This window comes from Mugil cephalus, chromosome 2 (assembly GCF_022458985.1).
Source record: "Mugil cephalus isolate CIBA_MC_2020 chromosome 2, CIBA_Mcephalus_1.1, whole genome shotgun sequence".
NCBI lineage: Eukaryota > Metazoa > Chordata > Actinopteri > Mugiliformes > Mugilidae > Mugil > Mugil cephalus.
The window spans coordinates 31,237,084-31,261,861 of record NC_061771.1 but is presented as its reverse complement, the minus strand read 5'-3'; the positions used below and the strand labels follow the sequence as shown (position 1 = coordinate 31,261,861).

General features: G+C 41.5%; 4 protein-coding genes and 1 long non-coding RNA gene across 6 annotated transcripts; 2 read left to right on the top strand and 3 right to left on the bottom strand.

The window, feature by feature from the left end:
• Nucleotides 1–1,357: 1,357 nt before the first annotated feature.
• On the bottom strand, nucleotides 1,358–3,407 carry LOC125000395 (zinc-binding protein A33-like). Its single transcript, XM_047575941.1, has 2 exons — nucleotides 3,300–3,407; nucleotides 1,358–3,040 (listed from the first exon to the last, which is right to left on the bottom strand). The coding sequence occupies exon 2, from the start codon at nucleotides 3,036–3,038 to the stop codon at nucleotides 1,749–1,751; it is 1,290 nt and encodes a 429-aa protein (XP_047431897.1). The 5' UTR covers nucleotides 3,039–3,040; nucleotides 3,300–3,407; the 3' UTR covers nucleotides 1,358–1,748.
• Nucleotides 3,408–4,389: 982 nt separating this feature from the next.
• Nucleotides 4,390–7,317, top strand: LOC125000422. Its single transcript, XR_007111323.1, has 2 exons — nucleotides 4,390–4,751; nucleotides 6,653–7,317. It is a non-coding gene; the product is annotated as an uncharacterized LOC125000422 (long non-coding RNA).
• Nucleotides 4,796–6,079, top strand: LOC125000412 (E3 ubiquitin-protein ligase TRIM21-like). Its single transcript, XM_047575964.1, has one exon. It carries the CDS (start codon nucleotides 4,796–4,798, stop codon nucleotides 6,077–6,079), a length of 1,284 nt encoding a protein of 427 aa, XP_047431920.1.
• A 2,773-nt stretch (nucleotides 7,318–10,090) lies between the features above and the next one.
• Nucleotides 10,091–13,067, bottom strand: LOC125000385 (E3 ubiquitin-protein ligase TRIM21-like). 2 transcript variants are annotated; one of them, XM_047575922.1, is made up of 2 exons: nucleotides 12,972–13,067; nucleotides 10,091–12,787 (listed from the first exon to the last, which is right to left on the bottom strand). In XM_047575922.1, exon 2 carries the CDS (start codon nucleotides 12,776–12,778, stop codon nucleotides 11,135–11,137), a length of 1,644 nt encoding a protein of 547 aa, XP_047431878.1. In that variant the 5' UTR covers nucleotides 12,779–12,787; nucleotides 12,972–13,067; the 3' UTR covers nucleotides 10,091–11,134. The 2 variants fall into 2 exon arrangements, with proteins under 2 accessions (XP_047431878.1, XP_047431885.1); XM_047575929.1 differs by having other exon boundaries at nucleotides 10,091–12,780; nucleotides 12,972–13,018.
• Nucleotides 13,068–22,707: 9,640 nt separating this feature from the next.
• LOC125000402 (E3 ubiquitin-protein ligase TRIM21-like) lies at nucleotides 22,708–24,563 on the bottom strand. Its single transcript, XM_047575954.1, has 2 exons — nucleotides 24,281–24,563; nucleotides 22,708–24,089 (listed from the first exon to the last, which is right to left on the bottom strand). The coding sequence occupies exon 2, from the start codon at nucleotides 24,085–24,087 to the stop codon at nucleotides 22,801–22,803; it is 1,287 nt and encodes a 428-aa protein (XP_047431910.1). The 5' UTR covers nucleotides 24,088–24,089; nucleotides 24,281–24,563; the 3' UTR covers nucleotides 22,708–22,800.
• Nucleotides 24,564–24,778: the final 215 nt, after the last annotated feature.

Here is a 24,778-nt window from a genome sequence, read left to right as displayed (position 1 = left end):
TCAACTCTGGGATGTTGGTGGGTTTCCTCACATTAACTGCTCACCTCAGGTCCTTCCACAACATTTCGATTGGATTAAGGTCAGGACTTTGACTTGGCCATCCCAAAACATTAACTTTGTTCTTCTTTAACCATTCTTTGGTAGAATGGCTGTGTGCTTAGGGTCATTGTCTTGCTACATGATCCACCTTCTCCTGAGATTCAGTTCATTGACAGACTTCCTGACATTTTCCTTTAGGATTCTGATATAATTCCGAATTCATTGTTCCATCAGTGATGACAAGCCGTCCTGGCCCAGATGCAGCAAAACAGGCCCAAACTATGAATCTACCCCCACCATGTTTCACAGATGGGATAATGTTCTTATGCTGGAATGCAGTGTTTTCCTTTCTCCAAACACAACGGTTTTCTGTTAAACCAAAAAATTCTATTTTGGTCTCATGCGTCCACAAAACATTCTTCCAATAGTCTTTGGGCTTGTCCCCATGACCTTGAGCAAACTGCAGACGAGCAGCAATGTTCTTTTTTGTTTGTTTGTTTTTTTGGACAGTAGTGGCTTTCTGCTTGCAACCCTGCCATGCACACCATTGTTGTTTAGTGTTCTTCTGATGGTGGGCTCGTAAACATTAACATTAGCCAGTGTGAGAGATGCCTTCAGTTGCTTAGAAGTTACCCTGGGGTCCTTTGTGATCTCACCTGTTACGCACCTTGCTCTTGGAGTGATCTTTGTTAGTCGACCACTACTGGAAAGGGTAACAATGGTCTTGAATTTCCTCCATTTGTCCATAATCTGTCTGACTGTGGACTGGTGGAGTCCAAACTCTTTAGAGATGGTTTTGTAACCTGTTCCAGCCTGATGAGCATCAACAACTCTTTTTCTGAGGTCTTCAGAAATCTCCTTTGTTCGTGCCATGATACACTTCCACAAATGTGTTGCGAAGAGCACAATTTGATAGATCCCTGTTCTTTAAATGAAACAGGGTGCCTACTCATACCTGATTCTCATCCCATTGATTGACCTGACTCTAATTTCACTTTCAAATGAACTACTAATCCGAGAGGTTCACATACTTTTGCCACTCACTAATATGTAATATTGGATCGTTTTCCTCAATAAATAAATGACTTATGATATTTTTGTCTCATTTGTTTAACTAGGTTCTCTGGTCCACCCCAAAGACAAAACACCCAGGCAAAAACAGAGTAATGTAATGTATGCTGTTCAGTGCAGTGAGGAATGTACAGACATGTACATTGGGGAAACAAAACAACCCATCTGTAAATGCATGGCCCAACACAGGGTGCCTGCTCATCAGGGAATGACTCAGCAGTCCACCTCCACCTGAAGTACAAAGGATACTCCTGTTGAGGAGTTTGAGATTCTTGTCTTCAACAAACTCTCCTCATGACACAGACACGATCTAGTTCACAGTTCTAGGACTTTAATTGACGCTCGTTTTACAATTATCACAAATTCCACACAAGAGTTTCATGAATCAACAGAGTAAAAACATTAAAACAAGTAAAAGGTCCAACAACCATTAAATCTAAACTGATGAACTGAAGAAAGAAGGAATGAGAACATTAATGACATTAATTCACAATGAAATATCGTCATCATCATCAGTTTGTCCCGTATCTCTGTAATCCACTGATATCGTTATATATGTACGTTATATATGTATGAGTGTGAATAAAGGGTGAAGATCAATATGTTCATTCATTGATCTCAAAGCATCATTAAACGTATCAGATAGTTTGATTGACAGGGCAGATGATCAGAGGTGCAGAGTTTTTACCTCCATCATTCAAACAAGGATTGAAGTATGGGTAAAGTTTGTCAGTGAAGTAGCAGCCAGTAAAGGAGTAGATAAGAGCTGCAGTATCTACATCATGAAAGGAGACCAGACCCTCCTCATAATCCACAAACACCCCCACCTTCTCAAGACAAGAACCAAGAGAGAGACACACTGGAGGACCAGAAAGAGCTTTGTACTCATTTCTATTTCTCAACCATATAGTCCACAAACCATTCTCAGGACTCAGAGTGACTTTTCCCTTCCTGTTAATTGACTCTCTGGCCACTCCTACAGTCCAGTCAGTCTTTCCTTTAACATGAACTTCAAAGTAAACTCTGCCTGAAGAGAAACTCTTCTTTCCTAAAACATTGTGACAATGAGAAAATCTCTCTGGGTTGTCTGGAAGATTCTTCCTCACGTCACCACAGTGAACTTGTTTTCTATCATCAGACAGAATGAGTTCAGGATGTGCTGTATCAGGATCTAGAGTCACATCCACTGCATACTGCTGGACCCTCTTCAGCTCAGCTTTCTTCTTTTCTTTACTGAGTGTCTCCTCCAACTGCGTCACAGCTCTCACCACAGTCCCCTCATATGATGGTGGACGGACGCTGACCTCTGTCCAGTCCTTGGTAGGTGGAGCAGCTTTCAGGGAGGAGAAGCTTTGGAGGAGGTGGGGGTGGTGGTGGGGTGAGTGTGAGAGCTGCTTTACCTCAGAGCTCCTCTTCATCAGCTCAGAGACTTCCTGTTCAAGATCTTTGATGAAACCTTCAGCCTGTTTCTCTGTTGTTTTCTGTTTGTCTTCGATCTCCTTTATGAGCTGGTCCAGTCCTCTCTCAACAGACTCCTTCAGAGCAGTGAAGACCTGAACACCTTCTGCTTTCTCTCTGTCTGCAGCATCTTTACTCATCTTCACTGACTCTTTCATCTCCTCAATCTTTAGTCGTCTCTTCTGGATCATCTGCTGAATTTTATCTTCTGTCTTCATTCTGTGTTGAGCTTCATGTTTGAACTGAGCAACCATCTCACGGATGAAAGTGTTGATATTAAGTTCAGGTCTTGTCTCAAACACTTTATTACACAGGGGACATTTGTATATATCAGTAGTATCCCAGTGTTGAGTGATGCAGTGTTTGCAGAAGTTGTGTCCACATGATGTAGAGACTGGATCAGTGAACACATCCAGACAGATGGAACATCGAACCTGATCTTCAAATAGTAGACAGCTGGCAGCAGACATGTCTACACAATAACAACGAGAGAGAGAGAGAGAGGGTTAAAAATTACTTACTGTTGGATTTAAGCTTGATGTCGGTTGATGAAACACAGTAAAACAACACAGTTTATGTACAGATTTATTTATAATTGATGAGTTATTGAATGTCTAAAGAAACATGCTGAGTCAGTATGAAGTATAAAGAGTGGAACTTCCTGTTGGACTGAAGCTCTAAGTTTTGATGCTGGTTGTTGAAACACTGTAAATGTTATCAGCTGTACTCACCAGTATTTGAGTCAGATGTTGAAAAAGAACAGATTAACTCAGATGAATTTTCTTTAGATAGAAACACAGAGATTTGTCTGGACTGTAGCTCTGCCGTCGCTCTGACAAACTTTGACTTTCAGTTCAGGAAAATGACGTTTAATCTGGTCTTTCCACTTTAGCTCCTCCTCTGACTTCACCTGTGTTTGTCACAGTTTGTTTCCTGCTTCAACTTCAGACGTGATCAGTTTAAAATGGATGAGATTTTTTTTTCCTGGTGTGACTTAATTGCAGCTCACAACTCGAAGACAGCAAATTCTAAAAGTATTTCTGAACAAATTGACTCTATTGTAAACTCACATTCAGTTTGGATCATTGATTCCATCTAGTAAAAGAGGAACTCCAAGTAATCACATGAGCTGGTTACACACACGGTTATTTCTGCTTTAGAACAAAACTTTAAAACAAAACACAGTGAAAATAATGGCAGAGTTGTAGTCCACAAATATTCACTTTAGAAAGAAACTACAGCAAGACACTCTCTAACTTTGCAACTATTAGGCACATGAATGGGGAGAAGAAACGGCCGAGCACCTGCACAAGTGAACAGTGGCCATGCACCTGACTGCAAAGGTGAGTATGGTGCCGGCCAGAAATGAGAGACACTGGCCCAGTGCCCAGATGTGACATGGAAGGAAGACTACACATGGCTGCATAATGATATGTAAACCTGAAGGAGGAAACAAACAGTGATAAACAGGGCTGACGTCAGATGAGCAGCAAAACTGGAAAGACAAGATTCAACATCACATTCCTGAAATGAAAGTCATGTTATCAGAGTGATGGCGGAGTTGGATTCCACAAATATTTGCTTTAGAAAGAAACATCAGAACAATCAAAGAAAAATATTTTCTGATTCAGTTCTTTGTTCTTACTAACGCCACTCCCTCTCTTCATTCACTCTCTAACTCACTCAACCACCTCTGTTCTTTCTCATGAAGGAGGAGCCTCCTTTGAATGTTGTTTTTCCAAAGAGGGGTCAACAAATGCCAACTATCTTTAAGTGAAGTCCAGTGTAGTTATTCTCTGTGTCTACCTGAGGTCAGCAAAACAACAACCATCAGAGAGTTTGTTGGACCTTAGATCTGGTGGAGCTGCACTGGACTGTACAATAGGCTTATTACTAAATGTGGAAACAAACCGTAACAAACAGAGCTGACGTCAGAGGAGTAAAACTGGAAAGACAAAATTCAATGTCACATTCATGAAAGTCCGGATGACAGCAGAAAATGGTTGAGACAGGAGGAGGACGAGTGAGGATGACAGCGGAGCCAGAATAAATCTATTTGTATCTACTGGAAGAAATTTCTAATTCAACAGAGTTTATCCATACTTTACAGACTGAAATACCGGCGAGGACAGATGATCTGCTTTGCTGTGTTTCATCAACCAACATCAAGCTTAAATCCAACAGTAAGCCATTTTTAAAATTTGTCTCTCATTGTGATTGTGTAGACATGTCTGCTGCCAGCTGTCTACTATATGAAGATCAGTTTCGTTGTTCCATCTGTCTGGATGTGTTCACTGATCCAGTCAGCACACCTTGTGGACACAACTTCTGCAAAACCTGCATCACTCAGCACTGGGATGAAAATGACCAATGCAAGTGTCCCCTGTGTACGGAGATATTCTACTCTAGACCGAGGCTGAGGATCAACACTTTCATCCGTGAAATGGTTGCTCAGTTCAAACATGAAGCTCAACACGGAATGAAGACAGAGGATGAAATTCAGCAGATGATCCAGAAGAGACGACTGAAGATTGAGGAGGTTAAAGAGTCAGTGAAGATGAGTAAAGTTGCTGCAGACAGAGAGAAAGCAGAAGGTGTTCAGGTCTTCACTGCTCTGAAGGAGTCTGTTGAGAGAGGCCTGGACCAGCTCATAAAGGAGATTGAAGACAAACAGAAAGCAACAGAGAAACAGGCTGAAGGTTTCATCAAAGATCTGGAACAGGAAGTCTCTGAGCTGATGAAGAGGAGCTCTGAGGTAAAGCATCTCTCACACTCTGAAGACCACCTCCACCTCCTCCAAAGCTTCTCCTCCCTGAAAGCTGCTCCACCCACCAAGGACTGGACAGAGGTCAGCGTCCGTCCACCATCATATGAGGGGACTGTGGTGAGAGCTGTGACTCAGCTGGAGGAGACACTCAGTAAAGACATGAAGAAACTGCTTGAGGCTGAGCTGAAGAGGGTCCAGCAGTATGCAGTGGATGTGACTCTAGATCCTGATACAGCACATCCTCACCTCATCCTGTCTGATGATAAAAAACAAGTTCATGACAGTGATGTATGGAAGAATCTTCCAGACAACCCAGAGAGATTTTCGAGATGTGTTAATGTTTTAGGAAAACAGAGTTTCTCTTCAGGTAGATTCTACTTTCAGGTTCAAGTTGAAGGAAAGAGTGACTGGGATCTTGGAGTGGCCAGAGAATCAATCAGCAGGAAGGGAAGTATCAAAGCGAGTCCTCTGAGTGGTTATTGGACTTTAAGCTTCATGTATGGTAATGAGTATACAGCCAATGTTGAACCTCCAGTGCGTCTCTCTCTTCGTTCTCGTCTTGAGAAGGTGGGGGTGTTTGTGGATTATGAGGAGGGTCTGGTCTCCTTTCATGACGTAGATACTGCAGCTCTTATCTACTCCTTTACTGGCTGCTCCTTCAATGACAAACTTTACCCATTCTTCTGTCCTGAGTTGAATGATGGTGGTAAAAACTCTGCACCTCTGATCATCTGTCCCATTTAATGATGAATCTTTGAGATCAATGAATGAATTCACTGTGTGAGGTTATTCACTGTACACATGTGATTTCTGATTACAACACTGTCACAGCTTTACAAACACATCAATGGGTCAGAGATGTAGAAACAAAGAAAACGGAGTCTATCTGATACTTTGAAATGAAAACGTTTTTCTACTGTTACTTGTACTTGATTCATGAAGCCCATCATTAAACATGGGAATAAAACTCACCTTCTCAAAAATAATGATTAAGAAGATGGCCAAAAATAAATAAAGAGGACAACAACACAAGCAATGAATACCATCATGAGAAGACCACCGGCAGTCTATTCCCACAACAGAATAAGGATGTTCAGAGACAATGTGACCATGGTTCAGTGCGACGCATGTGTGTGTGTGTGTGTGTGTGTGTGTATATATATAAATATATATATATATATATATATATATATATATATATATATATATATATATATATATATGACGCTGTCACGTCATTTTTGGCCCCATCATCCTGTCTCTGTGGTTTTTGTCTCCGTGATCCTCACCGCCTCTGCTCCTGTCCCTGCCACGAAGGTGACCTCAGCTCCAGTCATCCAGGATCGCGTCAACGCCAGTCCCAACCCCCAGGGTCGACTCAGTCCCCATCCCCTATAGCTCCTGAGCCAGCTCCAGCTCACATCTCTGCTCCCGAGCCTGCTCCAGTCCATGTCTCTGTGCCAGCTACTGTTTCCAGCCTAAGTTTTAAGCTCTGGACTTTGACATTGTGTTATGTGTTTGTGTTCTGTCCCTCTGTCTGTGCCCCCTCCACCTGCCCAGTTCTGTTTTTGAATTTTAGACGGATGTCTGTGATCCGACCTTTGAGGGGGGGTCTCTGTCATGATTATATCTGTCTGTTCCATGTTTTCAGTTTCCTGTTTTATTTTGTAAAGTTTCTTAGTTTCCTGTTGGGTGTTGCTCCCTGTGTTTTCCATGGATTGCTTATGGGTTTCTCCTTGTGTGCTCCGCCCTCATCAGTTCCAGTCATCCTGTCACAGTGTTTTTCGTGCACTTAGGTCCACGCCTCCACCACCCTTTGTGACAGGAACATTACATGACGGAACAATATATGAAGGGTCTTCTATGAACAACTATTTAGATGTTATCACAGCATATTGTATTATGTGTACTCATTCTATATTTTATCACATATAGATATTTGATAAATTAAGTGATTATAAATAAAGATTATTGCATTATGACTAGTTGGTCAATGTTATTTACATTTCTGTTAATATTTTACCTGATCATATATGTGGTGAGTTTGGTGGCTTCAAATTGGTCTATATTTGGGTGAGAGTCAGGTATCTCATCGTCATCATAAGGATGTAAGGTGAAGCAGTTGGTGTTAAGAGGACAGCAGGATGTTAACGTTCATTGTTATGCAGCTGATGTTCAGATCTACCTGCCTTTAACATTAAAGTCCAACAATTCTGTACAGACATTGCTTGATTGTCTAAATCCCAGATGACCGCAAACTTTCTAAACATAAATCAAAACCAAACTGAAATCTTAATGTTAGGATATGTTCTAAGAGACACCAAACATCATCAGTAAAAAATCTTGGTGTAGTATTTGATGAATTGAGGATTTCATTGAAAGTAAAACGGTACTTGTCATGTAGAGATCTGGAGGCTGTTATTAACACGCAGACTGGATTACTGTAGCTCACTGTATGTTGGCCTGGACCACCCACTCTTATATGTGATATGAGATCTCAGATCACAAATATTCTGTCCTAGCTTCACTGCACTGGCTCCCAATTACTTAAATTATAAAATTTTATTGCTTGTTTTTAAATCTCTTAATGGCCTAGCCCCCCAGTACTTGACTTAGCTCCTCCGCATCCACGCCCCTGTCAGATCACATCTCACTTATTTAAAGCAAACATGAAACAGCTCAACAGAATTTAAAGTTGTTACTTTAAATACTTTACTTGAAGACACATTTCTGTTTTAAATCATAAATTCATCACACATTTACAAAAAGTTAAGAAAATATCAGCCTGTTTTTATTAAAGACAGAAAGGTACTAAAAAGTACCCAGAAAAAATATCCCTTTCACCTCATTCCAACCAACCTTCTAACAATGGAAATAGCAATTTAAAGTAGCAGTGCGGGGCGGTGTGGAGGTCGGCCATGTGTGGCAAGCCAGCAGGTGTGGAGCTACCTGGCCACACATAACAGAGTGAAGCTGTAAGTTTAGATGCTGGTTGTTGAAATAGTTTGAGTCAGATGTTGGGAGAGAACAGATGAACTGATCTGCCGTTGCTCTGACAAACTTTGACTTTCAGTTCAGGAAAGCGATGTTGAATCTGGTCTTTCCAGTTTAGCTCCTGCTCTGACTGTACCTGTGTTTGTCACAGTTTGTTTCCTGCTTCAACTTCAGACGTGATCAGTTTAAAATGGATGAGATTTTTATTTAACTTATTTCCTTGTGTTACTTTATTGCAGCTTTCCAGTTTAGCTCCTCCTCTGACTGCAGCTCCATTTGTCACAGTTAGTTTCCTCTAGGGCTGAACGATATATCGTTATCATATCTATATCTCGATATGAACATTCAAGATATTATTATCGAAAAAGCAAAGATATAGACGATATAGATTTCCCCTCCCCATGCTCGCCCTGCATGTACAGCTCTGGCAGTCACACCAAACATAATTTTTAGGATTGAATGCACCTCTAAGGTCAGCCAACCATAAACCTTAATTCATGCTTGCTGTGGATTAACAGCTGAAGCCAACCAATGACAAACATACACACAGCGGGGAAATTAAAAAGAAAGAAAGAAAATAAGTGTGGATGGTAATGTGGCCGGTGGCAGTGCAGAATCTGACTTGGTGCCAAAACATAATTCATCCTCCATTATTTGGAGGTATTTTGGATTCAAAAAGGACGATGTTAACCGGAGTAAGGTGCTGTGCAGGTTGTGCTTAGCAAAAATTGCGAAGAAGCAAGGTAGTACAACAAACATGTTTCACCATCTGAAACAACACCATCGCGTAATGTGTATACGTATTTTATGTTAATGTTGATGGCTGGCAGTGAATTTTTGAAAATAAAACTGCACTTTCCACATTTTTTTTGTATTATGATGTTTTTATTTTTCTGAAAAATGCTTGGTTTTCACCGAATCCGCAGTCATATTGTATCATATCGATATCGAGATATTTGGCATGTATATCGAGATATGAAGTTTTGTTCATATCATTCAGCCCTAGTTTCCTCCTATAGATTCAGATGTGATCTGTTCAAAATGAATGAGATTTTTACTTTATTCTCTGGTGGGACTATATTGCAGCTCATAACTCTTCTGATGGTTGTTGTTTTTTCTGACCTCTGCTGGACACAGAGAAGAACTACACCACACTTCACTTTAGTAAACAACAAACTCTAAAAGTATTTTTGAACATATTGACTTTATTTTAAACTCACATTCAGTTTGGATCATTGTTTCCATCTAATGACTGAACTGTAGGAAGATCAAATCTGTTCTTCACATAAGGTCATGTTACTCTGTGAAAAAATCAGGCTTCAGCCAGTGAGCCAGCGACACTGATAACTGACATTTATAGCAGCTCATACTAGGAATAATTAAGTGAAGATAACAAAATTAACTTTTTAGTTTTTTATTTAACTAAATGTTACTTATGTTTCTTGACACAAAATAAAACATGTTGGGTTAATATCATGTACTGCCTTCCAGAGCTTAGGTCTATTGCACATTTAAGACTCCTTCCACACCATTGAGTGCTGGTTAAGGTGGTCTGCCTTGTCTTCCTGCAGTTCTTGATTTACTTTCATCCTACTCAGACATGTACACCCTTCAATAAACCACTGGAGACCATTCGTAAGAAGACTCTCTGTTTCTAAAAATATTTCTGGGTGAAAACTTATGAATGAAACCATGTTAGAGGTAGTGACACCAGGAAGAAACATAATTGACACAACCTAGTACACAGCTCTTGGCCTTTAATTGTAGCTCATTTAACAATCATCCCAATTGATGTATATGTGGAAAAACTTTAAAACAAGTAAATGATAAAAGTCCAGAAACCATTAAATATACAAAGATACATTTAGATAGGAAGAAAACAAAGTGTGACATAGGGCTATCACGATATCTGTAAATGTAAATAATAATAGCAAAATCCAGGAAATGCATCTTTAACTGTTTTTATGTCACTTTTGGGAGATGAATCACACTCACACTACAAATAACAGTAGAACGTAAGTGTATAGAGCAGGCATGTGCAAAATAAATACTATCACAAAATAATTATGAAAACTTAATGACACTAGTTATTGTGCTTTACATTTATCTCTATCTGTCTTTAAAGAAGCTTCTTTAAATATTTGACGAAAGACATGAATCATTAATAGACCTATTTCTACAAAGACACTTAGTGCAATGAACAAAGTAACATGGGACAAAACGTGTCTGAAATGACATCAGTACTGTACTTACTAGCACAATAAACAGGACAAAACATGCCCCTAATAATCACAGACTTCAATCATACAACATACACTCTGGTGGAATCAACATTAGTGAAAAGATAATTGTTTTCCCAACTTTTTTGAATCTTTGTTTCTCTGTGTGCCACAATTATAATTGATTTCCTCTTCCACTTAAAATCCTTTTGGACTTTATGACATAGCCACTGAACACTGTCCTCACTGCAAAATCATCAGATATAAAGTGCTTATTGTGAACAAGTCTCTGCATTAAAAGCACAGGTGGGACATTTCCAGGGACATTGTGGCTGACAAAAGATCAGTCTTCTCGTCTCAGAGACTGGAAGCAGCTTCACCTCAGGATCTGAGGAAAATTATACAGTAGGCAAGATGCGGAACCAATTATAATTGGTCGGGGGACAAGATTGGGCAGTATTTACACGATATTATCAAGCATTTCATTTAATTTTTTTAATATCTTTATTATCATCAAAACTAGTATACCGCGACAGCCTTAGTATGAAGATTACTGAGTTCATTCGTTGATCTCAAAGCTTCATCATTAACAGACAGTTTGGTTGTCAGCACAGATGATCAGAGGTGCAGAGTTTTTACCACCATCATTATTACAGGGGCTGAAGTATGGATAAAGTTTGTCATTGAAGGAGCAGCCAGTAAAGGAGTAGATAAGAGCTGCAGTATCTACATCATGAAAGGAGACCAGACCCTCATAATCCACAAACACCCCCACCTTCTCAGGATGAGAATGAAGAGAAAGACGCACTGAAGGACCAGCAAGAGCTTTGTATTCATTTCCATTTCTCAACCATACAGTCCAGAAACCATTCTGTGGACTCAGTGGAATGATTCCCTTCCTGTTTATTGATTCTCTGGCCACTCCTAGATCCCAGTCAGTCTTTCCTTTAACTTGAACCTGAAAATAAAAACAGCCAGAAGAGAAACTATTCCTTCCTAAAAGACACGCATATTTAGAAAATCTCTCTGGGTTGTCGGGAAGATTCTTCCACACGTCACCACAGTGAACTTGTTTTCCATCACCAGACAGGATGAGTTGAGGATGCGCTGTATCAGGATCTAGAGTCACATCCATTGCATACTGCTGGACCCTCTTCAGCTCAACCTCAAGCAGATTCTTCATGTCTTTCCTGAGTGTCTCCTCCAGCTGAGTCACAGCTTTCACCACAGTCCCCTCATATGATGGTGGACGGACGCTGACCTCTGTCCAGTCCTTGGTGGGTGGAGCAGCTTTCAGGGAGGAGAAGCTTTGGAGGAGGTGGAGGTGGTCTTCAGAGTGTGAGAGCTGCTTTACCTCAGAGCTTCTCTTCATCAGCTCAGAGACTTCCTGTTCCAGATGTTTGATGAAACCTTTAGCCTGTTTTTCTGTTGTTTTCTGTTTGTCTTCGATCTCCTTTATGAGCTGGTCCAGGCCTCTCTCAACAGACTCCTTCAGAGCAGTGAAGACCTGAACACCTTCTGCTATCTGTCTGTCTGCAGCAGCTTTACTCATCTTCACTGACTTTTTCATCTCCTCAATCTTCCGTCGTCTCTTCTGGATCATCTGCTGAATTTCATCCTCTGTCTTCCCCAGCTCTGCCTTCTTTCCTTCATATTCTTCTTTCAGAGGAACAAACTCATGTGTCTTGTGGTTTAAAACAGAGCAGAGCGTGCAGACACATGTCTGGTCGGTCTTACAGAACAGCTCCAGAGGTTTATCGTGCTTCCTACACATCCTGTCTTCCAGGTTGTCCACAGGGTGGATCAGCTGATGTCTTTTCAGGCGTGACACTGTCAGATGAGGCTGCAGGTGAGAGTCACAGTAGGAGAGCAGACACACCAGGCAGGACTTCAGGGCCTTCGGTTTGGTTCCGATGCAGACGTCACAGGGAACTTCTCCTGGTTTGGCAGCTTGTTGCTCTAAGCTGCTGCTGCTGGTTTTCTGTTGAGATTCATGTCTGAACTCAGCAACCACCTCACTGATGAAAGTGTTGATCTTCAGCTGAAGTCTAGTGTGCAATATCTCTTTACACATTGGACACTGGAATATGTCATTATGATCCCAGTGCTGAGTGATGCAGTGTTTGCAGAAGTTGTGTCCACATGATGTAGTGACTGGATCAGTGAACACATCCAGACAGATGGAGCACAGAAACTGATCTTCAGATCTCAGAGAGCTGGCAGCAGACATGTCTACACACTGACAACAAGAGAGAAAAACACAGTTTAAGTAGAGATTTATTGATCATTGATGAGTTATTGAACTTCTAAAGAAACATGCTGAGACAGTGTGAAGTGGAAAGAGTGGAACTTCCTGTTGGACTGAAGCTCTAAGTTTTGATGCTGGTTGTTGAAACACAGTAAATATTATCAGCTGTACTCACCAGTATTTGAGTCAGATGTTGAGAAAGAACAGATAAACTCAGATGAATTTTCTTCAGATGGAAACAGAGTTTTGTCTGGACTGCAGCTTCTGTCACTGAAGTTACATTGGAAATGGTCCTTCCTGCTTAGTTCCACCTCTGAATGCAGCTCTGTCTGTCACAGTTTGTTTCCTGCTTAATGTTCCGATATGAAATTGCACCGACATTATTACTTATTTTATTTCCTGGTATGGCTTTATTGTAGTTCATAAAAAGACTGCGTGTTTGTTTTTCAGTCCTTATCAGCTCAACAAAAGTTCAAACAAATTCTGTTGGACACAGAAGAACTACACCAGACTTCATTTCACCTTCATTAACAACAACAAACTAGTTCAAAGTATTTCTGAACAAACTGACTCTATTTTGAACTCAGTCAGTTTGTATCATTGTTTTCATCTAGTGATTGAACTGCAGATCAAATCTGTTCTTCACATGAGGTCACGTTACTCTGTGGTAAAACTACAGAAAGGCTGCAGCCAGTGAGCAGAATACACTGTTTGATAACTGACATTTATAGCAGCTCATACCAAGGATAATCATGTGAAGATCAGAAAATTAACTTTTCTCATCTTACTCAGTCAAAAGATCCAGTAGTCAGGTTGACAGCGTCCATGGTCAAAACAGGGAGGAAGTGGAACCCAAGAGATGCAGTTCAGGAGGAGCAGGAAAAGAGGAAGATGGTAGTGAAAGAAATTCGTAGGCAAGAGGAAGTAATGAGGTGCATGAAGGCAGTGCCGCGGGCTAAGCAAGGACAGTGGGTGAACTAGGAGAGTATAGAGAAAAGGAAGGTGTCGTGTAGAGAGCTGTGGAGCATGGAGGATAGTAGGATTAGATTTATGAGAGGGGCAGTTTATGATGTGCTGCCATCTCCGCAAAACCTGAACCAGTGGCTAGGGGAGGATGCTGCCTGCCCACTTTGTTCTTGTGCATGTACGCTCAGCCACATTTTGTCAGGTTGTAGGGTTAGTCTCTCCCAAGGTAGATACACCTGGCGCCATAACCAGGTTCTGAAATGCTTAGCAGCTGCAATTGAGGAAAAACGGATTGAAGCAAATTCCTCAGCTGCTAAAAAGCGGAGCAGCGAGGCTGGAGCGCCCGTGTGTGCCCAGTGGAGGTCGGCTGCCATGGATTTGTGGCGAAATCCGCCATTGCTCTCCTGTGTGAGTTGGGCATTCGCTGAAAAGAACAGGGGGTTGCTGTAAAGAATATGTTCCTTGCAGCAGAGCGAGCGAGCCAGTGATTGTGGCTACGGAGGAAGTACGCTAACTGGGGAGCATGCTAAAGGTAAGGCTAGCTATGTGCTAACATTAGGTAGCAGTTGTAGTTAGATTAATCTTATCTGTCGGTTGAAAGGCACATGGTGGCATGGTGGCTGCATTAAGGGGGGTGACTCCGGGACGCTGGAGCTCACTGTTAGGCCTTCTTGAGGTGTCGTTGGCCTAACTTAACGAAACATCAGTGAAGGGAGGTGCCCACTTGAAAACCCCAATGATGTGTGGCACACTGCACACTGCCTACTGTTGCTAGTTAGGCTCGTTTGCTGGTGTTTTCTTGTGTGTAAGGAATGTTGTTTGAAGCACAGTTGCATGTCCCATCATTTCTTACTTACTATTGGCGGTTAGGTTAATTAGCTGGTGCTTTCGAGTGTTTCGTTTCCGTGGCTAGGCTAATTGTATCTCGTTTCTGACATAGGCAGAAGGATAAGATGTCCTGGTCTGAGTGTAGTTGCATTCCCATCATCTCTATTACCTACTGCTGGTGTCTAGGCTAATTAGCTGGTGTTTTTATTATTATTATTATTTTTTTATTTCTGTGGCTAGGCTAATTGTATCTTGTTTCTGACATAGTTAGTAGCTGACCACTGGTTTGCTGGTTGGTTGTCCAGTTGGACCTGACTTCTAAGGGTGTTTTGCCTTAGATCATGGCACAAGGGATTGTAACATCTCGTCCTGTGTATTAATGAACATCTCATTTATTTGACTAATTGTTACTTATGTTTCTTAACACAAAATAAAACATGTTGCGTAAATATTTGGTATCAGTGGTTCTGTTGCTCTCTGTCTTATTTTCTTATCTTGGTTCTATTTTGTTTATGGGCTGTAACATTTGTTGAGGGTGAATTCACCCTCCAGCCAATGACAGTACAGAGTAAGACAACAGGACTCCATGAAAACAAATGAGCTGGTTACAAACACAGCTACTTCTGCTTTAGAACAAAACCACAGTGACAATAATGTTAAATATTGTCTGATTTACTTCAATGCAGTTTTTCTCCTGCGACACCATCCCCTCTTTCCACTGGAATTATTTTTGGTCATATGTGGCTCATTAAGACCCATCTGAATAAACAATAATTGACTTTGACACTAACCTTAATTCTAGTGCTCAAGACAGTTGTGACATGTTTGATTTGATAATTTAATGTGTAAACCCGAAGGAGGAAACAAACGGTGAGAAACAGAGCTACAGTCAGAGGAACAGCAAAACTGGAAAGACAAGATTCAACGTGACATTCCTGAAATGAAACCATGTTATCGAAGTGTTTGCTTTAGTCAGAAACTACAGCATAACATCCAGATTAAATTCTTTGCTCCAACTCTCTTCATAAACTCAACCACCTCTGCTCTGTTTCTAGTGAAGTACGTGCCTCCTTTGAATGCTGCTGTATTTTTATATTCTTCTACTTCCACTTTTATTTCACTCCATACTTTTGATGAGTTTAATAGTTTTACTCCGATACATTTTTTATGTAGCCTATGTGCTGCATCGTTACTTGTTGACATAAAATAACGGAGGGAACGTGACCTCAAAAAAATATAAAACTTCCTGATCTCAGTCCACCACACATCCGAGCAGAGACACGACTGATCAAACGTCCAGGAAATATTTCTTACCTTAACTCTGGTGTCCAATGCAGTCAGCATTATCAGTCATCATTCATCCAACAGTTTAATAATCCACCGATATATTCCCGTTTACATCCCGTTCCTCGCGGTCAGTGCGTTTCAACCATTTGTATCGTGTCAAAGAAAAAAAAAAAAAAGAAAAGGGAGGAAAAAAAAAGCTCGCTTAGCTCGCTTCAGCTTCAGGTGCCCTGATAGAAGCCGAGAGACGGAGGGGTTCACAGGTCCAGACAGGCCGTGTCGGAACCGTGAAGCAGTCCGTATCCTGGTGGAAGAAGACCAGGAGTAAACGACTGAGACGGCCGACCAGAAACAGCGCTGCAAAGTTTTTTCTTTTTTTTTTTTCCTCACACAATGCAAATGGTTGAAACGCGCTGACCGCGAGGAACGGGTTGTAAACGGGAATATTACCGGTGGATTATTAACCTGTTGGATGAATGATGACTGATAATGCTGTCTGTTTTGGACGCCAGAGTGAAGGTAAGAAATCTCTCCCTGTTATTTTATGTTAGATGAACTGCATTGAACCACCTTTTTGTTTTGTTTTGTTTTTTTGGGGGGGGGTGCATACTTTAACCCCTTTTACCTCGATCTGGAGGACATCGGCAAGTATTCCTCCAAAAAGAACAAAGATATATAGTAACGAAGTAGAACATCTTCACTACTGTAGTTTAGTGCTAAAATGCTGTATCTGTACTCTACTGGAGTATTGTCTTCTTCTCCTACTTCCACTTTTACTTCACTACACATTTTCGAGGAGTTTAATTCTTTTACTCAGATACATTTTTTATGTGCCGCATCCTTACTGTTACAATTGGCCCAGTCATACATCTAGAAGCGGTGTGTCTGTGTCAGACGTCAGGTACCCCAACAGTTTGGCTGCGGCTGCGTGTTCTTCCCAAAGCTGAAAAAAAAAAGAAGAGGAATCGTGCCTTACGTGGATCAAAGAGTGTGGAAGGCCCCACTCCAGCTGAATCTCAAGGAAATAAACAAGCTGCATACATCGCAGAGGTAAGGCTAGAATTGGTTAAAGCTATAGCAATAGCTAGCTAGTTAATGTTGAGCTAACAAGACACTCATACAGTGGGGGAAATAAGTATTTGATCCCCTGCTGAATTTGTAAGTTTGCCCGCTTCCATAGAAATGATCAGACTCTGGTTTTTATGGTTGTTTACTGGTTATGGGTATAGACAGAATATCAGTCGAAAATGCATAAAAAACACACAATCTAAAAGTTATAAATTGTTATGTATTTTATTAAGGGAAATAAGTATTTGATCCCCAAGCACAACACAAGTCAGTACTTTGTAGAGAAACCTTTGTTGGCAAGCACAGCGATGAGACGTTTCTTGTAGTTGGTCACCAGGTTTGCACACAGCGCAGGAGGGATTTTGGCCCATTCATCTTTACAGACAGTCTCTAAATCCTTCAAGTTTCTTGGCTGCCTCTTGGAAACTCGGAGCTTCAGCTCCCTCCACAGGTTTTCGATCGGGTTAAGGTCTGGAGACTGACTAGGCCACTCCATGACCTTAATATGCTTCTTCTTGAGCCACTCCTTTGTTGTCCTGGCAGTATGTTTTGGGTCATTGTCATGTTGGAAAACCCACCCACGAGGCATCTTCAGTGTTCTTGCTGAGGAAAGAAGGTTTTTGTCCAAGATGTTACAGTACATGGCTGCATTCATTGGCCCCATAATGCGGTGAAGTTGCCCTGTACCCTTTGCTGAAAAACAGCCCCAAAACATGATGTTTCCACCTCCATGCTTAACCGTGGGTATGGTGTTCTTTGGGTCATACTCACGTTTTTTCATCCTCCAAACACGGCGGGTCGAGTTAATGCCAAATAGCTCAACTTTGGTTTCGTCAGACCACAGCACTTTCTCCCAAGCCTTCTCTGAGTCATTTAGATGTTCACTGGCAAACTTAAGGCGGGCCTGTACATGTGCCTTCTTGAGCAGGGGGACCTTGCGGGCACTGCAAGAGTTCAATCCATAACGGCGCAGTGTGTTGCCAACTGTTTTCTTGGTGACGGAGGTCCCAACTGCTTCCAGATCATTAACAAGCTCCTGCCGTGTTGTTTTAGGCTGCTCCCTCACCTTTCTCATCATCATCCTCACTCCATGAGGCGAGATTTTGCGGGGAGCTCCAGACCGAGGACAGTTGATGGTCCTTTTATGGGTCTTCCACTTGCGAATAATGGCACCAATAGTTGTCACCTTCTCACCAAGCCTTTGCTGATGGTTTTGTAACCTATACCAGCCTTGTGCAGGTCTACAATCTTGTCCCTGACATCTTTTGACAGCTCTTTGGTCTTGCCCATGGTGCTGTAGAAGTTGGAATGTAAGAAACTGATTCTTAGAGCAGGTGTGCTTTATATACATGACGAGTTAAGATCAGGAGTATTGGTAATTAGTTGACTGAGCATAGCTGTGTGCCACATGCGCACCAGCCAATCTGTAGGAGCCTGAATTCTAAGTGAATTGTTGGGGATCAAATACTTATTTCCCTTAATAAAATACATAACAATTTATAACTTTTAGATTGTGTGTTTTTTATGCATTTTCGACTGATATTCTGTCTATACCCATAACCAGTAAACAACCATAAAAACCAGAGTCTGATCATTTCTATGGAAGTGGGCAAACTTACAAATTCAGCAGGGGATCAAATACTTATTTCCCCCACTGTATATACAAAACTGTATATCAAAGTTGTGGTTACTATTGGTAAATATTAGTAATTATTAATAAAGTAATAAGTGCCTACCTAATGTTAGTTAAGTTAATGTTAGCTAGCTAGCTATCTAGTGGACATTCATGTTCACTAGCTAACTTTTTTTCAATGCTGGGAGCTCTCTGTTACGTAATTGTTAATCAGCTTTTGGTTTTGTTTTATAAAAAGACGCAGAGCATGCTCCCAGGTGGGTCTGCCTTTCACTTTCCTACCTGCCTGTATTGCGAATACTTGAGCTTTATTAGTTTGCTTCAAAATAACAAGCACCAACCTTAAGGACATGCTTTATCTGTTTTTATTTACAAAGAGTTAAGCCCAATAAGGTGCTCTAAACACTTTGTTTTTACATAACAACCACTTGTATGTGGCCTTTGACAGCTTTAATTGGTTTTACAATAGTGATCGACTCCATGTACACGTATTCTGTCATGTACATTCCTGTTTTTGCACTGCTGTAGTAGCTGGAATTGTGTGCTTTAGACTTAACATTTGAAATAATATAAACAATGACTTTCAAACAATGGCATTCAAACTTTTGATCACTGTCTTTAATAATTATGTAACACAATACTTGTTTACTTTTGTTTACTTTTACTTTCAGTACTTGAGTAGTAAATATTAAAATAAACTACTTGCGTACTTACTTAGTACGTCCACTAAAGTGGTTCAGCAAAACAACAATAAGCTTCAGTTTAACTTTAGATTCTGATTTCTGCTTTTCCTTCAAGCCAACCTCTCTGCGCAGCCCCTCCATTCTACCCATCCTCCTGGCCAACCACCTGAACTTTTTTTGGTTTCCATGTCTCCTTCCATGTCTCCTTCCCCTCAGTCCTCCTCCAAATGCTCAGCATAGATTCTGGTGTCAGTTAAGACTGGAATTATTTTTGAAAGTCTTACCAACCTTTACTATCCCAGAGGGCATTGCCCAGCATTGTCCGCCTATAATGTGGCCTCAGCTAATCCTCCCATCCTCTAGCCTACCTCTTTTACCTGCCCTTCTCCAGTCACCACCAGTCTGCGTAAACAAAGTATTGATGGTAATTATATTGATCTTGCACTTCTTCGCATTCCTTCCCTTCGTCAGCATCCAGCCAATGGATTTCTGGAATGTCAAGACAAGCTTTATTTTTAAAGGAACAGCCTAGCTTCCAGGTCAAGGGAACTTAACATCCACAGAATTCATGTAAAATTGTTAACGAGCAGCCCATGCCCAGATCACGGTCATCCCCAGATTTCCTCACTTCTCAGAGGTTTTTCACACCAAGAACTAGCCTCAATTTCACTTTCCACTTGCTGTCACGCTGTGTTAACACCATCCACTCTGATACTCTGCAGTATCCTTTGCTTCACTCAAATTTTAAATGCCATGTTCAGTCTGACCTTCTACGGTTTCCTAAGATGCATGGAATTTACAGCCTCAACCCTTCACTTCTGGTCCTCTTTGGCACAGCTGACTTGCAGATCTGTCCTATTTCTGAAACAACACAATCATTTATTACTTAAACGGTCTTAAACCAACAACTCCGGCCCACCAACACCAGTCTTCCATTTCAGCATTCAGTCCTAACTAAACGTCACTCAAGAATACTCAGGGGTACTCAATAATGCTGGAATGCTCATGACAAGTCGATCTGGCACAGGAGGAAGGGGAAGCACAATTTTTATGCCACACACTAGGGAGACAATGAGACACAGGTGAAACACATGGGGCAGGGAACACAATCACACAAGCGGGAAACTTGACAGGAAGACAGGGGTAAAACACAGACTGCAAAATAAAACAGGAAATGGGACAAGGACGGAAAACTCAACTACAAACCTAACAATAGACAGTCTTATGTCGGGGCCACATTATATGGTCCTTACAGTACCCACTCTCCTAGGGCCGACGCCTGGCGGCCCCATGGGAGGTGTCCTTGTGGAAGGCTCGGACAAGCTGCGGGTCCACTATGTGGCAGAGGGGACTCCAATTCCGCCCCTCTCCTCCGGGCTCCTCCTTCCCAATCTACCAAATATTGGAGACCACACCCCTGCCGCCATACCAGCAACTTCCTCACTGAGTAGACGGGGCACCCATTCCCCTGCATTTCCAGACCATGGCGACTGCAAAGGGAACAGCAACGTCCTGGCAGAGGGATTTTGCAATGTTAAGTATCTGAGTCCTGTTTCAAGGTCCTGATTCAGCCTCTGGGTCTGTTCATTACTCTGAGAGATGTAGGCAGATGTGAGGTTGGGTTGGGCACCTATGAGTGGGCAGAAGGCTCGCCAGAACTGGGCCACAAATTGCGGCCCTCGGTCAGACAGAATGCTTTTTGGGAACCCAAAGTCTTTGAACACAGTAGACAGGAGAGGTAACTTGGGAAGGGCAAGGAATTTTACCATCTTAGAAAAATGGTCTGTGGTAAATGGTGGTGTTACCTTGTGAAGTGGGGAGCCCGGTTACGAAGTCCACAGATATGTCTGACCAGGGGGGCTGTGGCACAGGAAGGGGCTAAAGGAGTTTCGGCAGGAGGTGTGTGGGAAGACTTCGTTAAAAACCTCTTTTTCCCGGATTCCCTGCCTCCTTGTCAATTATCCTGCATATGGGTCCTACCTCTAAACCCACACATCCTGACATTGGTGACCAGTTCTGCAGGCTGTATGGTATTCTGGAGCATTGGAAGTTTCTTCTTGATTGTTTTGAACACCTGTAGGTATTGGTAGATATCAAAAGTTTCAAATAATGTGTTTCAGAAGTAGGTTTCCCCTGAACAGGTGATAGAGGTGGGTGATTGAGTTGAAGAGCGACTTTGTTATTTATAAAGTCAGGATTGTGCCAGAACGGAGAGAACATACAGGGTTCCAGTTGGGAACCTGTGTTCTCTAGACTTTTCCACCAAGCAGAAAGTGTGGAGGCAATAATAGGGGTTTGAAGCATGACCCTTAAGGGTGATTGTAATAAAGGGCAGGTCAGAGATTCACATGTTGTAGTAGTCCGCCTGTTCAAGTTCAAGACATAATTTGTGATCTGCCTCTGGGTTTATCCATTTAGTGATGTATGGCAGCTGATTTGCCAGGTAGTAATTCATAAAGCTAGGTGTATCCAGTCATCCTGATTTATTTATTTATTTATTTTTTGAAGGGTAGCGAGGCTAATTCTTGTCTTTTTTTTCTTTGAGTAGAATTTTCTAATAGCAGAATCTAAGTTCTGGAGCCATTTTGCTGTGGGTTTCGAATGGGATCATGGAGAATAAATAATTAATTTGAGGTAAAATTTTAACTGTGGCGACACTATGTGTCCCATAAGAGAGATAGGAAGATTGGCCCAGCGCCACAGGTGATCACAGATTTTCTCCAGGAGTGGATCAAAGTTCAGTTGCACTAACTCTGATAGTTTAGGTGAGATATTTATACCCAAGTATTTGATATTTCCCGTGGATAGGGGAAGATGAGGATTCTCATCTGCAGGATCCCATGCATACTCCGTTTTTGGTAATATTGTTCATTTGGACCTGTTGATTGAGTAGTCAGAGAGGGGTGAGAATTTCAAGATACAGTTATACACTTCCTGTAATGAACTGCACAGTTGTTGCAAGTAGAGTAAAACATTGTCAGCGTATTAAATGATTCTATGTTCAGAAATAGGCGAGTGGATACCATGGATTGGTGTTGTGACATATTGCTGATGCAAGTGGTCCAATCAATACAGCAAACAATAGAGGGAAAAGGGGGCACCCTTCTCTGGTTTGCCTCTGTAGAGTGAAGCTTTGTGAAGTGTGATCATTTATGTTAAAATTTTTGGTATCAGTGTTAAAGTATGAATTCTTTTTTTTTCCCTCTTTTTGTTTTAAGAAAGAAACCATGTTAACGATGGTGACATTAGACAAAAACATAGGTGACAACCCAGTACACAGCTCTTGGCCTTTAATTGTACCTCATTTTACAGTCACCACACATTACACAGAACTGTTTTTCATGATGGATCCCATGGAGTTTCATGAATCAACAGTGCATGAACATTAAAACAAGAAATCTCATCTGTGTAATCCATTGATATATTTGTGTTTTCAGATGTACCAGTATTGTAGTATTAAAGCATATATGTACAGAGTGTGGATAAATAAATAAATAAAATAAAGATAAATAAAGAGTGAAGATTAATGAGTTTGAATTCATTCATTCGACAGTTTGATTGACAGGACAGATGATCAGAGGTGCAGAGTTTTTGCCACCATAGTTTGGATTAGGACTGAAGAATGGATAAAGTTTGTCACTGAAGGAGCAGCCAGTAAAGGAGTAGATAAGAGCTGCAGTATCTACATCATGAAAGGAGACCAGGCCCTCCTCATAATACACAAACACCCCCACCTTCTCAGGACGAGAATCAAGAAAGAGAGACACTGGAGTATCAGCATTAGCATCATACCCATTTCCATTTCTCAAACACACAGTCCAGAAACCATCCTCAGGACACAGACTGATTTCTCCCTTTCTGTCGATTGACTCTCTGGCCACTCCTAGATACCATCCAGTCTTTCCTTTAACCTGAACCTGAAAGTAAAATCTACCTGAATAGACACTCTGCTTTCCTAAAACAAGACCGTATATAGAAAATCTCTCTGGGTTGTCTGGAAGATTCTTCCTCACATTACCACAGTAAACTTGTTTTCCATCATCAGACAAGATGAGGTAAGGATTTGCTGTATCAGGATCTAGAGTCACATCCACTGCATACTGCTGGAGCCTCTTCAGCTGAGCCTCAAGCAGCTTCTTCATGTCTTTCTTGAGTTTCTCCTTCAGCTGAGTCACAGCTCTCACCACAGTCCCCTCATATGATGGTGGACGGACGCTGACCTCTGTCCAGTCCTTGGTGGGTGGAGCAGCTTTCAGGGAGGAGAAGCTTTGGAGGAGGTTGAGGTGGTCTTCAGAGTGTAGGAGCTGCTTTACCTCAGAGCTCTTCATCATCAGCTCAGAGACTTCCTGTTCCAGATCTTTGATGAAACCTTCAGCCTGTTTCTCTGTTGTTTTCTGTTTGTCTTCGATCTCCTTTATGAGCTGGTCCAGGCCTCTCTCAACAGACTCCTTCAGAGCAGTGAAGACCTGAACACCTTCTGCTTTCTCTCTGTCTGCAGCATATATACTCATCTTCACTGACTCTTTCATCTCCACAATCTTCTGGATCATCTGCTCAACTTTATCTTCTGTCTTCATTCCGTGTTGAGCTTCATGTTTGAACTGAGCAACAATCTCACAGATGAATGTGTTGATGTTAACTTCAGGTCTTGTCTGAAACAGTTTATTACACATTGGACACTTACATAGCTCATTAGTATCCCAGTGTTGAGTGATGCAGTGTTTACAGAAGTTGTGTCCACATGGTGTAGAGACTGGATCAGTGAACACATCCAGACAGATGGAACATCGAAGCTCATCTTCATATAGTAGACAGCTGGCAGCAGACATGTCTACACAATCACAACGAGAGAGAAAAACACAGTTTAAGTAGAGATTTATTGATTATTATTGAATTATTGAACTTCTAAAGAAACATGCTGAGTCAGTGTGAAGTGTAATGAGTAGAACTTCCTGTTGGGTTGAAGCTCTAAGTTTTGATGCTGGTTGTTGAAACACAGTTAATGTTGTCAGCTGTACTCACCAGTATTTGAGTCAGATGTTGAGAAAGATCAGATGAATTTACTTCAGATAGAAACACAGAGATTTGTCTGGACTGCAGCTCTACCGTCGTTCTGACAAAGTTTGACTTTCAGGTCAGGAAAGTGATGTTGAATTTGTTCCTCGACCACTTCCTCTGACTGCAGCTCTGCTCGTCACAGTCTGTTTCCTGCTTCAAGTTCAGATGTGGGCTGCCACCACCATGCTTCTCTGTAAGGATGATACTGCCTCGTGATGAGCAGTGCCTCATATCCTTCTAACACAACCCGTTCTCATTCCCAAGGCGTAATATACCGACGATTTGTCACGACCCTAGACGTCTGCTACTAACGAAAAAGGTACCGTTCCACCTCTGTATGAAACACTCTGCAATCACATAGTGTTTTCCAGACTGATTCCAGGTCTGAAAGGGAACAGATTTAATGTACATAATGCTTTGTTAGGTTTGTTATTTTCTTTTCATGCGTAAAACACATGTATA

What these genes read in the sequence shown, in the direction of transcription:
- LOC125000402 (XM_047575954.1), bottom strand. Translation starts at nt 24,087, where the DNA reads ATGTCTGCTGCCAGCTGTCTACTATATGAAGATGAGCTTCGATGTTCC.
- LOC125000385 (XM_047575922.1), bottom strand. Translation starts at nt 12,778, where the DNA reads ATGTCTGCTGCCAGCTCTCTGAGATCTGAAGATCAGTTTCTGTGCTCC.
- LOC125000395 (XM_047575941.1), bottom strand. Translation starts at nt 3,038, where the DNA reads ATGTCTGCTGCCAGCTGTCTACTATTTGAAGATCAGGTTCGATGTTCC.
- LOC125000412 (XM_047575964.1), top strand. Translation starts at nt 4,796, where the DNA reads ATGTCTGCTGCCAGCTGTCTACTATATGAAGATCAGTTTCGTTGTTCC.